Source organism: Conger conger, chromosome 19 (genome assembly GCF_963514075.1).
Source record: "Conger conger chromosome 19, fConCon1.1, whole genome shotgun sequence".
Lineage (NCBI taxonomy): Eukaryota > Metazoa > Chordata > Actinopteri > Anguilliformes > Congridae > Conger > Conger conger.
Window position 1 is genome coordinate 8,845,012 of NC_083778.1, and position 14,724 is coordinate 8,859,735.

The following is a 14,724-nucleotide window of genomic DNA, read 5'->3' on the forward strand; positions in this document are numbered from 1 at the left end:
TTTTTTACTGTGCTCAAGTGTAGGCTTGAACCAGGGTCCTTTATAGAGCCGTCAGCAAATTAAAAACAAAGCAACTGGATGCAGCAACAACAACCAGTACGCAGACCGGCCCTCGAGGACCCGGAGTTGTGCACCCCTGCTGGAGATCGAGTTGTGATGGCGCTTCAGAACTTCAGAGACAGACGACGTAAGGGACGGATGGACAGACAGACGGACGGACGGACGGACGGACAGACAGACAGACAGACGGACGGACGGACAGAGGACGTAGCGAAGAGCTTCGGAGAGAAGGCAGCAGTGAGAGCGAAAGTAAGGCTTGGAAACAACCCCCGTCCCAAACAGCAGACGCACCACAACCCCTTTGCATCACAACACATACACCTGGTAGCCACGGTAGAAACCCCCCCCCCACCCTTAATACCTTGCCTTCAGAATGACCCTTCAAAAAGGGCCTGTCTGACATTTGACACCACGCATGCACGCCAGTCTGAGCCTCGCTCTTCCAAGACCTTCCCTGACGTCTGGTACGATTCAGTTGCGGGTTATTTTCCCCATTCGTAAACAGCTAGTAGACGGAGGGAAAAAAAACAAACGAACAACAAAAACAAGGGGCAAGATCAAAACATTTAGCGATGGGTTTCATCAAGATAGGTCTCGCCACAATACAAGAGCCACAAGCCTTCATTTGAACGTTTTTTTTTTTTTTTTGTCGGCCACCTGAAAGATGCATGCAGCAACCCCGGCCGACACCAAACGTTCTCGCAATGTCGCCGCCACGTTGTGGCAATGTTATAACACATTCCAGTAACATCGTCAGAACATTTTGTGTCTGCTGGGGTAAGGTTTACGAGCTATAATCGAGGTACAACCAGTGCCGACAAGTACACGTCTCGTGACTTTATAACAATTATAACAAAATGAAGGCTCTTGCCACTTGTTTACATTTTGCAAACAGAAAATCCAACCCATTCTGCATTTTTGTTTTTACAAATGCTGCACATATACGCTACACAAATACCTGGAGCGCCATTTAACGTGAGATTCCAGGTTTGGTCTGTGTATGCAGGTTTTTGAATCAATGAAAGTTGTTGAGTTGTACAAGTTCTTCCGTCTTCCATTAAGCTTATTTGCTCATTGCGTGGATTTGGCCAAATGCCATTTACATCATTTTCCTGACCCCTAAGGGAACACAAAAGGTTCTCACAATGTTACTAGAACGTTTTACCATGTCCTGGCAATGTCAGCGTTATAACATTGCCAGGACATGGCAGCAACATTAGGAGAACGTCTTACGCTAGCTGGGATATGTCCGTATACTCAGTAATGAGAACCCCACCAATTTCACCTGTCAGTCTAATATTAGATCAATTAAAAGTGTCCCCACTTTCAAGAGCGATCACATGACCATAAAGCTCATTGCAATTTATTTATTCTTTATTATTTAATTATTATCATTCTGACAATGCAGCCAGGAAAGGGTAAATCATCCGTCAAAAAATATTAGACATCAAATTATGAACGATTAATTGGAAGTAAAAATTCAGGAGTTATTACCGCTTGAATGAAAACCAGCATACACAGTGGCAAAGAGGAGGTTTGGATCGCCACACATTACAGTACACCTCAAATGCATGTCTCAGTAATTAGACCTTCCTGAGAGTCTCCCAAATCTGGCATTCAGCATGCTGCTTTCAAAGGCAGGTCTATGACATCACCACCAGAGTGCTGCTACCCAGCAACAGGAGAGTGACGCTCCATTAACCCTATAACTGGCAGAGCAAGAACGAGCTGTCAATCTCAAATCTTGTTTTGACCAATTGTAAGGTTTTGCATTGAACAGCAAAATGCAAGGATTGGTTCAAACCTTGAATGACACTGTATGAAGCAGAGCTTAGCTCTCCGCTCAAAAGCATACAGTTTCTTGAGGCAAAAACCAAATGTCAATTTCCCAGGGGTGTGATTTTTCTCGATCCATCAGGACATCCTGATTTTCAGATCCAAAATACCTCAAACGCATGTACTCTCGCACTCAAGCACACTCTCTCACACTCTCTCACACACACACACACACTCACACACACACACACACACGTTGAGGACAGAACGTTCAGCAGTTAAGCCCACCACTGCGGCCAAAGAGCCTTCTGTGAATAATCAGTATTTCCGGATTATTCTGGGGGGAAAAAGATCACATCCCTGATCACAGTCACTGCTTTTGTGGCATACCCCGGAAATATTATGGACAAAAACTTCAGACAGGCGGTTCAAAAACCCCATTTAACACAGCAGGCTGCAACTGGCGCCCTCTTCTGGCTGCATGGCTTCAGGTCCACCTGTCACAGTTATAAAATACAGACCGGTTCATCCAATCCCTCTCATTGGCATTAATAGTTTGGCATTTTTAAGGTCTGACATCAGATTGAAAGGTTTCAGCTTGGTTTAGGATTCGATGAGGAATTGGGCCTAGCCATCTGGTTAACCAATGAGAACAGGCAATCTTTGCAACACCTCCTTTCTACAGAATTCACAGCGTAAGAAGCAGCTTGCAGGTAAAATGGGCTTTAATGCTCTCAAAAAAAATAAAATAAAAATAAAATAAAAAAATGTCTCGGGCCAACAGAACGGTCAGTAAAACATGATTGATACATAACCTCAATAAAAGGACACAGAAGAGCCTTGAGATGGCCATAAACTATAACTTTCATATTAATTTCACATGAGAATACATCTTCATTTTGTGATATGTATCTGGATTCAAATCAGACAGGAAAGTTCTGGAAAGTCAGCAGATTAATTCCAGGGACAGTGGCTGGCCAAATGTACAAGAACGTGATTCTGGATCAGTCCTTTATGGTGTATAGACGTCTGGAGCCTGATTCGACTGTGCAGATGGACTGAGAGTACCTTCAAACACTGACCTAGGATCAGCTCCGGCTCTTGGAAGTGTAAAAAAAAAGAAAAGAAAAAGAAAAAAGGATTTGTTTAAGATTTCAACTCGGGAGCAAGATGGAGAAAATATTTGCATATATTTTGCCGGTTTTCTGTTTCTTGAAGACCAGGCCTGGTCCTCCAAATAAGTCTTTTCCCTCTTGCTAAAATTCCTCTTTCTCCAGCTCTCCCTCCCTCTCAAATCTGTGGGACTGACGAGAGGCACTGTTCTGGTCGTATGTGCGTACATTGCGATTAGCGGCAAAAACTCGCGGTCTCGCCGCCACATTCGCGTTTACAGGAAAAGAAAAGGAAGAAATCAAATATTTTACAACAACCAAGCTGGTCTATTCACGCTCAACCGCCACACGAGAGAAATGCTACAGTAACCTCGGCCACTAGACCGTGAAAATTATTTCTGTAGTGGTAATTATCGTTTGGCTGTACGAGATATTTGCGTTGAGCTGCAACGGTTCGCGAGTAGCTCGTGCCAACCAGACCGAAAAAGAATGCTGACGGTAACCACGGCAAACGGCTCACTTCACGGTCCGCGTCCGCAAAGCGCAGAGTCTCAGTTCAGCTTTCAAAACTGATCTAAGATGAGCGCTCCGAGTCGGAGACGCATCGTGAATATGCGCCATGGACTGTCAGCCACTTCACTGTGTTCAGTTGGTGTGATATTTGACAGTTCACACTGTGCACTGCCCCTCACTATACTTATCCATAAACCTTCGAGTAGATTCCATAAAAAAAAAAAACCAATTCATTAAAACAAACCACTGTTAAAATGGCATTGCATTGTGGGAGATATGCATAGTCTTTGGTGACCCCCCTCCACGCCCTGCACTGAGCAGGTAAAAAGTAAAGCTGTCAGCGTCTCAGAGCACGAGTGCTGATCTCCAGTCAGGTTTCCCCCATTCAGATCCTAATCTTATTCACACTGAGCTGAAAGGCGAAACTGATCTGAGATCAGCCGTCCCAGAGACACTTTACGCATACGGGCTCAGGTCTGTCGGCCAAGCAGGAAAATCCACCCAAGTTTGACACTGGGATCCTTTCTACAGAAGACAGCTTTAAGAGGGAACTCCAGCCAAAAATCAGTTTAATGTTGGCCGTCATCTTAAGAGGAATTTATCCATCTCATTTAATACTGTAGTCCAATTATTATTATTTTTTTGCAGCGCCCCGCCCCAAACAATGATGTCATACAGGTGTAAGGGCTCCCATTTCCCCATTGCAGAACAAGGAACGGACATTTTAGTGGGGCCCGCAGTTCAAATTGAAAACTGTAAAAACTTACAGATTGTTACAGACTGACTGCAACTTCAGAAATCGAGAAAAAAGCTGTAGATTTGCCATCATTACACAGTACTGTCTATTCAAAAGACACCTCCATTCACTTAAATTATATGGTATGCACCAGAGGTCACCAACCCTGGTCCCGGAGAGCTACTGGGTCAGCTGGTTTTTGTTTTCACCTTAAAATCAGCACCCTGCTGAGACCCAGGTAACCAGGTGAGGTGAGTTAGCTGTGGACTCATCTGCTCGAATTGATTAAGTGCAGAGTAACAACGAAAAACCAGCAGACCCTGTAGCTCTCCAGGACCAGGGTTGGAGACCACTGGTATACGCGTTATGACGACACTCAATGACATGAGGGCAAGACGGTAAATAATAACAACGATTTTTGGGAGGAGTTCCCTTTTCTGGCACGAGGGGGCAAGGTGACCTGTGATTGGTCGATCTGATAAAGTGCTGGTTTAACAGGGGGGCTGGGGGAGGAGGGGGGGGGGGGGCTTTCTTCGCCATCTTGCGGAGGCCTCGGCGTATGGAAGCTGCGCTCTGGCGGTCTCCAGCCCTGCCCCCCCCAGCTGATCTCAGATCAGTCCTCGGCGCAGTCTCGCAGCTCGGCCGCCTCGGCGACCGCTGATCTGGGATCAGCGCCAGTGACGGTACACCTCCGGAAAGGACAATGCATTGTAACATGTTTAGGGGAGGGGGGGGGGGGGGGGGGGGTTTGAAAGTTGGTCAAGGCAGCACGTTAAAAAAACCTTTGCGTATCCCGGTTTTACTCCCGTCGGCGGGAGAGGGCAGGGGGCCTTGCGGGTCTTTGGGAGGCGCCGGCCCTCTTTCCGGACGCGGAGGGATAAAACTCGGCCGGGCGAGATCGGGGGGGGGGGGGGGGGGGGGGGAGAGTGGAGTCCGCGTCCCCTCCGTTCCGCTGAACTCGGTGTTCATTTTCCGCAGCAACGAAACGAAACGAAACGGCGAGCGCCCCTCCCCCGCCCCCGAGCCCCGCCCCGTGTATTTTAAGGCCAGTGGGTGTTCGTCTGCAGTCTGTCCGGGGGAGGGGGGGGGAAGGGGCGGGGCTCGGAGTTAGGAGGCGGGGGGCGGTCGCAGGTTCTCCAGTAGCGACTGGACCGCCGGCACGGAGAGGAGCGCCCTGCTGACGCCCCCTCCCGCCCGGTAACAGGCGTATCCCAGCATTCCCAGCACCGCCCCCTTCAGGACCGTCCGGAGCAGCCAGCCGAACCGAGAGGGCGGAGCCACACTGCAACGGGAGAGAGAAAGAACGTTCCGGGTTAACACAACACAACACACCACACAACACAACACAACATTACAAAAACATAACAAAACAAACATAACACAGCATAAACTAAACATAAACATAACACAACAGCGAGAACAGGCCATTTAGCCCAGCTGTCTTTTCCTACCACTTCCTACCACATAAAAGCTAAATAGTATTCATAGGTTTTGTCTCTCATAATGTAATTCACTACCAAATTACTAGGCTCGCAAATGTGTGGAAATGATTTATCCCGATGCAAGGTGTTGCTTGTCTCACAAATGGCTTCAGAACGTTTTACATCGCCCTCTTGTGGCCGGAGGACAGAACTGCACGTCACAAAAGCAGTCGAGGCAAACGCCCGGCCTTAATCAACTAAACTCAACTAAACTCCATTCCCCATTTCAGTTTGGAGTCTGCAGAAGGCCCACCTCATGATCTCCTGAATGTTGAGCTGCTTGTCCCAGTTCCTCTCGATGCCCGGGACGTGACCCATTCCCACCACTCCTACGACCACCGCGGGCACTTCTGAGAGACAGGCAGGAAAAAGAACATTCTAGAACCGCATGAAGGTACGCCCTTATCCCGCCGATATCCTCGCTTCGACATCATAACACCAGCTTACTCAACCCACTGTTGAGCAAGCAAGAGGAATAGTTGACTTTCCAGCAACCAAACAATGTGAAAGACATTTTAGAAAGAAAATCGGTTGGGTCTGAAAAGTTTCAAAGTCCCACAAGGGGGTGACCAGAGTCGCATAAAACCTCCCTGAAAATTGGGAAAATTCTCATGCTCATTCGCTCAGCGCTCAGTGCTCACCTATTAAATCAACGTGGAAAGGTAGCAGCTCAGATAAGCATAAGCAGATGGTTCTGTGAAAATTTACCGGCAAACAGCAAAATTTCACTGGTAACAGCTCTACTACTTCGCAAAGTGCCACCTTTGAGACACCCTTTAAGTCCCGCGGTGGAGGGTGCAGAACTCACTCTGGCCATTAGGGGGCGCCTCCACGCAGCGTGCGGCCTGCCGGAGCGTGTGGGTGAGGTAGATGTCTCTCTCGGCCACGATGGTACGGTGCAGCGCTGGGAACTCCCCGATCATTTCCGACATGGTCTGCTCCAGCAGGTCCTTCTGCTTACACTTCTCCACGTCCTCCTTACTGAGGGTGCACACACACATACACATACACACCCCTCAGTAAAGCATATCTCCAGTAACGGGGCAGTACACAGTTACGGTCGTTGGTTTTGGATTTTCAGTTTGGACCGGAGCTGCTCCGGTCGAGCGGACCGCACCGAGCACAGCCAATGAGGAGGCGGAGAGCGGGAGCGGGAGCGCACCTGATTGGGTCGGACAGGAAGCAGAGGCCCCAGGCCAGCCGGGCTTTCTGCCACAGGCTGAGCGCGGCGATGGCGCGTTTGAAGGTGACCGTGATCGGCCGGTCGCCCAGGTGGAACTTGCAGAAGGGCACTCGACCTGCCTGTGGAGCAGACAGACAGACAGACAGACAGACGGACTGAGAACCAGAGCATCCTGTGGCAGGGTTAGAGCAGACAGACAGACGGACTGAGAACCAGAGCATCCTGTGGCAGGCTTAGAGCAGACAGACAGACGGACTGAGAACCAGAGCATCCTGTGGCAGGGTTAGAGCAGACAGACAGACGGACTGAGAACCAGAGCATCCTGTGGCAGGCAGGCACACGCACGCACGCACGCACGCACGCACGCACGCACGCACGCACGCACGCACGCACGCACGCACGCACGCACACACGCACACACGCACATACTCTCACACACACACACACACACACACACACACTGACCTCTCTGAAGGCCTCTCTGAACTCTCCTCCGGGGGCCATGCCCAGCTGCTCTGTGATGTGAGCCGACACCTTCAGCAGCAAAATCTGCATCAGCCCCGACATCACCCCATTCTGAGAGAGAGAGAGAGAGAGAGGGAGGGAGGGAGGGAGGGGGGGAGAGAGAGAGAGGGAGGGAGGGGGGGAGAGAGAGAGAGAGAGAGAGAGAGAGAAAGAGGGGGGAGAGGGGCAGAGAGAGAGTGAGAGAGAGAGTGAGAAGGGGGAGAGAGAGAGAGAGTGAGAGAGAGTGAGAGGGGAGAGAGAGAGAGATAGATATGTGCATTATTAGGTACAGCTCATGACCAGTGAGTTTAGATATCACAGAGATAATGAAATCAGCTGTTCATTATCAGTGATAATGAAATCATCATGTGGATTTGTATTACCAGTTGTTACAAAGTCTGGTTCAAGCGTTCATTAAATCCAGTGAATGCACTTTTGTTCCCTTACATTTACGTAGCCCTGTGCAATGTAAATGTTACGTAACGCAGGATAACGCGGTGTAAAATCGTAATGTAGTGTAACATAAAGTAGTGTAATGTAACACAGTGTAATGTAATGTAATGTAGTGTAGTGTAACGTAATGTAATGTAATGTAGCGTAGTGTAATGGAGATCAGGACCCACCTGTCTAATGGCCTGCTGCACCTTCTCCAGGTTGATGTCCTTGGCTTCTTTCAGCAGCGTTTTCTCATCCATCTTCAGCATGGACACCCGGTACTGACACAGCTCCACCACCACCACATCCGGCTGCACCGCCCGGATCGTCTGCAGAGAGGGAGGGAGAGAGAGAGAGGGAGGGGGAGGGGGAGAGAGGGAGAGAGAGAGAGAGAGAGAGAGGGAGAGAGAGAGAGAGAGGAGAGGGGGAGACGGAGGGAGGGAATGAGAGAGAGAGGGAAGGAGAGAGGGAGGGTGAGAGGGGGAGAGAGAAGGAGAGGGAGAGGGAGAGGGAGAGGGGGAGGGGGAGGGGGAGAGAGAGAGAGAGGGAGGGAAGGAGAGAGGGAGGGGGAGGGGGAGAGAGAGGGAGGGAAGGAGAGAGGGAGGGGGAGGGAGAGAGGGAGGGGGAGGGAGAGAGGGAGGGAAGGAGAGAGGGAGGGGGAGGGAGAGGGGGGAGAGAGAGAGAGAGAGAGGGAGGGGGGAGGGAGAGAGAGAGAGAGAGAGAGAGGGAGGGAAGGAGAGAGGGAGGGGGAGGGAGAGGGGGGAGAGAGAGAGAGGGAGGGAGGGAAGGAGAGAGGGAGGGGGAGGGAGAGGGGGGAGGGGGAGGGAGAGGGGGGGGTGAGAGGGGGAGACGGAGACGGAGGGAGAGAGAGAGAGAGAGGGAGAGAGAGAGGAGAGGGGGAGACGGAGGGAGGGAGGGAGGGAGAGAGAGAGAGGGAGAGGGAGGGAAGGAGAGAGGGAGGGAGGGAGGGAGAGACGGAGGGAGGGAGGGAGAGAGGGAGAGACAGAGGGAGGGAGAGAGGGCAAGGGAGAAGGAGAAGGAGGGAGAGAAGGAGAGAGAAGGAGGGAGGGGAGGGTGGGAGAGAGATGAGGCGCTGATGCCCAATTCACATGGCGAGACCGACAAGTTACAAAAGGAGCAACAGGAAACAAAAAATAAATGCTGGAATGTCAAAGTAAAGACGACGTGTTTCACGTTAAAACAAAGGCCATTTCAGTCCCTGAGGGGAGTGAAGGAATGATTAGTGATTAGTGACTCACCAGTCACCACTATTTGGGAAGAGTTGCGATATGCTGATGGGAGATAGAGACTCAGTGAGCTCTTTATTAGGTAGACCTGCACACAGACCTGCTTGTTCATGCAAATATTTAATCAGCCGATCATGTGACAGCCACGAGTATCTCTAAGTGGATAGCCTCCAGCAGAAGTAGACTAAGTCTCAACAATAAGTCTAATAAACACACACATATAATAAAGTGCTGAGTAAAGAGGATATTCTGGGCCTCACCGTGGCGACGTCCTGCTTGCTGCTGTCGCTGAAGTGCGCCGTGCCCACCAGGTAGAGCAGGCTGCCGTCGGCCGCCGTCAGCACGGTCACCGTCTCCGGGAGGGCCGGGGCGGCCTGCCGTCTCTGCGCCCGCACCCGCCACAGGAGCTCCACCGCCTGGGCGTCGGCTGCTCCCGCCCGGGGGCCCACAAACGGAGGGGGTTAGCGCGCGACAAACACCGACAAACGCGCCGAAGCACGCCGACCGTTTCCGAAGCGAACCGACACTTGACGTCGACCGCGGCCGCCTCGTAGCGTAGCGGTTAAGGTAAAGGACCGGGACCCGCAAGGTCGGTGGTTCTAATCCCCCGGCGTAGCCGCGATAAGATCCGCACAGCCGTTGGGCCATTGAGCGAGGCCCTTAACCCTGCGTTGCTCCAGGGGAGGATTGTCTCCTGCTTAGTCTAATCAACTGTACGTCGCTCTGGATAAGAGCATCTGCCAGATGGCATCAATGTAACGTAAATGTTCCAAAAGCTAGTTTGGGGATTTTCATTGGTCAGAGCTCATCAGGGAGGGGCGTTCTGCACTCATATCCATAGTCAAGGATAACTCTCATTGGCTCAGGGGGCTGTCAACCGTGCGATCGGGCTTTCGCGTTATCGCGCGCAGTTGCTCACGGACAGCCGCCTAATGGTCACCAGAGAGGTCTGAACCACGGAAACCCCCGAGATCTCCGTCATCCCCGCGTCAGACCGACACAGCGGAGGCCGCCCGGGTAATCAAACAGCGTTCCCATGGAAACGTGAAGTATATATAGCCGCTCCTGCAAGAAGTTCACCGTCGTTCGTCCAATGAGAACAGACCCGGAGTGCGAGACTCCTGCAGTGGTGTTGCCAGGCAACGGAAGACTGTAAATGAAAAAGTAAGAGCCAACAGATGTTCGGAACACTTGGTTTCTTTTTCTGGCCAGTTTCGGCGGGAGCACCCGCTTGCTCGACGGGACCGCGGTTTATCGCTCGTTAAGGCCAACCTGAACGCGGATTCCATTTAACGAGCGGGTGAGTTTAGGCGAGACAGACATCTTCAGACTGACGTCCGCTTCTGCAGTCAGTCGAGGGAAATCGGCACGCACGATTAATCCCCAATACAGTTAGTTGACCGAATCTTTTCAGAACAGCTCAAACTAGCTGTCATTGCAGCCACAACCTCCCCATCATGATGAGAACAGCAGGTTGGACCACTGCATTACATGTCATTTGGCTGACGCTTTTATGCAAAGCGACTTGAGAGTTTCCTCCCCAACGGCTGCGCGGATCTTAATGTGGGGGGGGGATCGAACCACCGACCTTGCGTGTCCCAGTCCTTTACCTTAACCACTACGCTACAGAGCTATTCAGAGGCCACCATAACAAAGCTCCAAATGTCCCTGCACTTCCCCTCAAAATGAGAACTTCCCTCAGAGCACTTCCGTTAAAGACCATACTTTTCTTTTTTTTTTTTTTGTCGACAGCAACAGCCCATCTTTCGAGTTTTTACTTGCTAAATGTGAACGTGCAGCCTTCCTAAACCGAAGCGCCAATTGTAAGTCTCTGTCAGACCTTGGGGGGAAAAAAGAATTGAAAATATGTAGCCCGGATTGAACATCAGTATATGAATGGAAACATTGTTTGCTGTCCAACATGAATGGAGTCCAATGGGAAAATAGACTTTTTGAGCAAAAATATAGGTATCACTGGAGGGCGACCTGATGTTAATTGGCAAAACCAACAGTGCGAAAGACGGCCCCTTGCCTCCACCCCAAACGTTCCTACTCGCAAATGGTGGAAACGTTCCTTTAAATATGCACAGACAGACCTGAACACACACGCGCGAGCGCGCGCGCACACACACACACACACAGGGAAGTGCAAAGGGCTTACAGAGGCCGGCGGGTAGGCTGGGTAGGCTGGGTAGTGTGTCATCTTCAGAGGGACCGACAGACTCCTCCTGGAAGGACAGAGAGGGAGGAAAAAAATAAAAAGAGAAATCACCATGGTGATCCAAGAAAACCTTCACGTGGTATTTCTAATTCTGCAGTGACAGAGTAGATGGACTGAACATAACACTCCGTGGACAAAGACTGTACCATCCGCAAGGGAAATAAAGTATATCACGCTATTCATGCACAACAACCCAAAGCAAAGCCTTGAAGACGCCCATGTCTAAATATGTCCTTAGGCGAAAGAACATATTTAATTACAATAAGGTATTACTTTAAAAATACAAAACACACCACTCGTGCTCATTGTGACGTCAGCTGCACAAACCTCCGAATTGTTTTCTTGGTCCATGATCCAGGCCGTGGATTCCGGTGAACTTTGCCCTCTCTCTTGCGTAAACGAGACAGACCAGCCTGGTCAGAAACAACAGAAAACTCGCTGGTCATTTCACGGTCAGCACGCGACTCAAAAACGGAGCTTTGACACGGCTAATGTTTCAAACCACACCAAATTACTTAAGCATACACATGGCGATTTTGTTAAAGCTGCATTTGAGCTGGATTAGAACACTGGACTCTTCAGCCAAAGTGCGTAGGCTCAAATACCATATGGCACAGATAGCCCCCCAATGCTGAACACTAACATTTCAGTGAAATGCAAAATAAAATGAAAGGAGCAGCTACATTAAAAAGCATTTAATGTACAGTTTCTGTGCAAAACCATGCACCAATAATGTTTTTCGGGGAACACGGTTGAATAAGGTTGGTTTAACTTACTCGAGTCTGTCTAGTGTGCTTTAGGTAGCGCACGCGCCAGCTTTCCGGTTTCTTCCTCTTTTTTTTTTTTTTCACCAATGCTATTACAACACACTAAAATAACTCGGATCATTACGCTACCTCGAAACCTGAGTCACCGTTAACAACACTGCCTCAAAACCGAGACAAAGTTTAACTAATCGTTTCGGGTGTTGAAATAACAGACTGTAACAAAACCAAGTGAGTACGACGTCTTGGAGGCCCACTTAATGCTATAACTTTAGCTGACGCGTAATGATCGACAATTCATTTTTATTAAATGATAATAAAAAAATATCAGCGAACGAGCTAATTTATCAACTCTCTCACACATTAAAAAACAAGACGCTGCAAACATCCATGACATCAACAGAGAAAAGCTAAGTTAGCAAGGGTTGGCAGGTGTCAGTATTTTTTTTTTTTTTTTTTCCTTACAACTGTCTGGAGTCTGATGCCATCTCAGACGGTAAGTGGTGAGCCCGCTAGCACAGACCTTGTGAATCACGTTTCTCGCAACATCCATTTATCAGTTTTGCATACTGTTTTGGGGTAACCTGAACCACGTCTGCTAACATTAGCATACCACCAGAATAGTTCGCAAATTAGCCAATTTACAGATACCGCGACGAGGAAATCGATCCGATAGCTATTAAATCTAATGCTAATGTCCTACAGAGAGAATAGTCACAGTCAGCAAAGCAGTTAGACACACCGGCGTATTTCAGCTCAAATCAATCTCGGAAACCGCCATGTGTTTTGAAGAATATTACTGTTGGCAAGTAGTTATCGCTAGTTAGCTTGACAGCTAAATTAATGTTCGATCCACGACACTGACAAGCCAGCTTGCTATTCACATCCAGGAGCGGAGCCAACTGTTAACAAATCGGCATGTCTGCCTGGTAAATATAAGCTTAGAATATCTCGAAATGCACAATCGATGAAGGTGTTTTCTGTCCACTTCTTGTTTTATGGAAAAGACAAGAGACGCACCAGCAGCCAGCTTTCAAATTATATGCTAGCTACGTTCGCAAGCTAACGCTAGCTTGTCAGCTTTAGCTATGACTACAACAGTCAGACCCAGGGTATTGATGGCCCTAAACAACTCAGTAAGAATGTTTTTGCGGCCCCAAAGCACTCCAGCATAAACCACTGACTTAAATCACATTTTTAAAAACTTCAGTTGTGTGGACTAGGGATGGTTGTGGCCCAACGACGACAGCATGGTATTTATTCCAGACGGCCGGTAGCTCAGGACATGACAATTAGCAAGCAGGACAATCCATTAATCAGTAGCCAACCGGCTGAATCATAATGCCGCATATTAAAATAAAACCCAAACATAACACAGGATCATCGTTTACTTTTAAAAGACGCATGTTAACGTTACTTAAAACCCATAACGTACCACCGTCCAACTTACCTGCTTGCTTTCACTTCTCCACTCCGTCTGACACGACTTCTCTCCGCCTGCAGGGTGTTATGGGTATTGTAGTTAAGGCGTATTGACATATTAGTCAAAACTAGCAATTTAAGACATCTATAATTACATTTCGACGTGTAAGGATGACGTCACGTTTGGCATTTAGTTGCATTTAACCTGTATTTGGGTTATTCCTTCATATATATTTATTGGGTGTTTTAAATGTTCAACTCGGATGTAAGTACGAAGTATCTAAAATCTCAACTAAATTGTCCAGCTTTCAAAATAAGATGCTTTTGTGCTGGGCACTTCTCTACAAGCACAATTTACTCCCCACATCTATTTTATATAATATAATGTAATATAATAATAGAGATATTAAATACAAAATCAAATCCTTATTTTTTTTAAAATACTGGTTTAATCATATTTTGCTGGTCAGTCAGCTTCTTAATAATTATGGAAAGTTGCATATCCAAAGGAGTATTTGACGCCATGCGGAACGGTGTTAAAATGCAGCTGCAATCTGCTCCTGAAGATAAACTTTGCCCAGTGCCTCTGGTAACCTCAGGTAACATTTTTATTGGCCTTGCAAACTGTTTACTAAATTATGCTACTGATAATAAATGGATAAGAGTAATATTGTTAAAGGATTTGTATCAGTTCCAGCTCGTAGCTCATTTTGGTCTAATTCTTTACCCTTTGTGCAGTCTGGTCTTTAAGAAATACATTTCAACACAAAGTGCAGGAGGTGTCCGAAAAATGATATGTAGATGTTATCCTGTCAAGAGCTCTGTTGTAAAATGCTGCAGTGATGTTGACCCACTTTGTAATTTCTGCAAGCTTAAACTCATTTGTTTTGTGAACGCATTTTCTCAGTTATTCTAGTCTGATATTTCTGATAACATCAATAAAGAATCTTTCAATTGATATTGATATTACTCGTGGATGAATATTTTTGGTATTGAGGATAAATAAATAGCTTTGCTTCCGTGTACAAGCGCTGATGCTAACTAAGCTCCACCAAAAGCCTTTACTGAATCAAGCCTCATCTCTAAGGAAACCACGATAGGGAAGTCATCCAACTGAATACCTGTCAGTGATTGCTGGGTAAACCAGCGCATATCCAGCACTAATGTAACTGAAAAAAAGAATCCAGCTCATCACAATGTAATTGTAACCAGCCAATTGAAAGGCAAATGTGTACGGTACAGTAAGATATGAAAGAGGCAAATTAGTAAA

At 48.2% G+C, this 14,724-nt stretch overlaps 1 protein-coding gene across 3 annotated transcripts; it reads right to left on the reverse strand.

Moving 5' to 3' along the window:
• Positions 1–5,254: 5,254 nt before the first annotated feature.
• Positions 5,255–13,545, reverse strand: trabd (TraB domain containing). Of its 3 annotated transcripts, none has more exons than XM_061229533.1 (10): positions 13,483–13,545; positions 11,596–11,681; positions 11,209–11,275; positions 9,308–9,474; positions 7,989–8,129; positions 7,327–7,437; positions 6,841–6,980; positions 6,487–6,659; positions 5,932–6,028; positions 5,255–5,479 (listed from the first exon to the last, which is right to left on the reverse strand). In XM_061229533.1, the coding sequence occupies exons 2-10, from the start codon at positions 11,617–11,619 to the stop codon at positions 5,305–5,307; spliced, it is 1,095 nt and encodes a 364-aa protein (XP_061085517.1). In that variant the 5' UTR covers positions 11,620–11,681; positions 13,483–13,545; the 3' UTR covers positions 5,255–5,304. The 3 variants fall into 3 exon arrangements, with proteins under 3 accessions (XP_061085517.1, XP_061085518.1, XP_061085519.1); XM_061229534.1 differs by lacking the exon at positions 13,483–13,545 and adding an exon at positions 12,045–13,476; XM_061229535.1 differs by lacking the exon at positions 13,483–13,545 and having other exon boundaries at positions 11,596–12,038.
• Between the last annotated feature and the right edge of the window lie 1,179 nt (positions 13,546–14,724).

What these genes read in the sequence shown, in the direction of transcription:
- trabd (XM_061229533.1), bottom strand. Translation starts at nt 11,619, where the DNA reads ATGGACCAAGAAAACAATTCGGAG. An exon ending in ACCAAGAAAACAATTCGGAG is followed by an intron (nt 11,276 to 11,595) that starts GTTTGTGCAGCT and finishes CTGTCCTTCCAG; the next exon opens with GAGGAGTCTGTCGGTCCCTC. An exon ending in CAGCCTACCCGCCGGCCTCT is followed by an intron (nt 9,475 to 11,208) that starts GTAAGCCCTTTG and finishes GGGCGGGAGCAG; the next exon opens with CCGACGCCCAGGCGGTGGAG.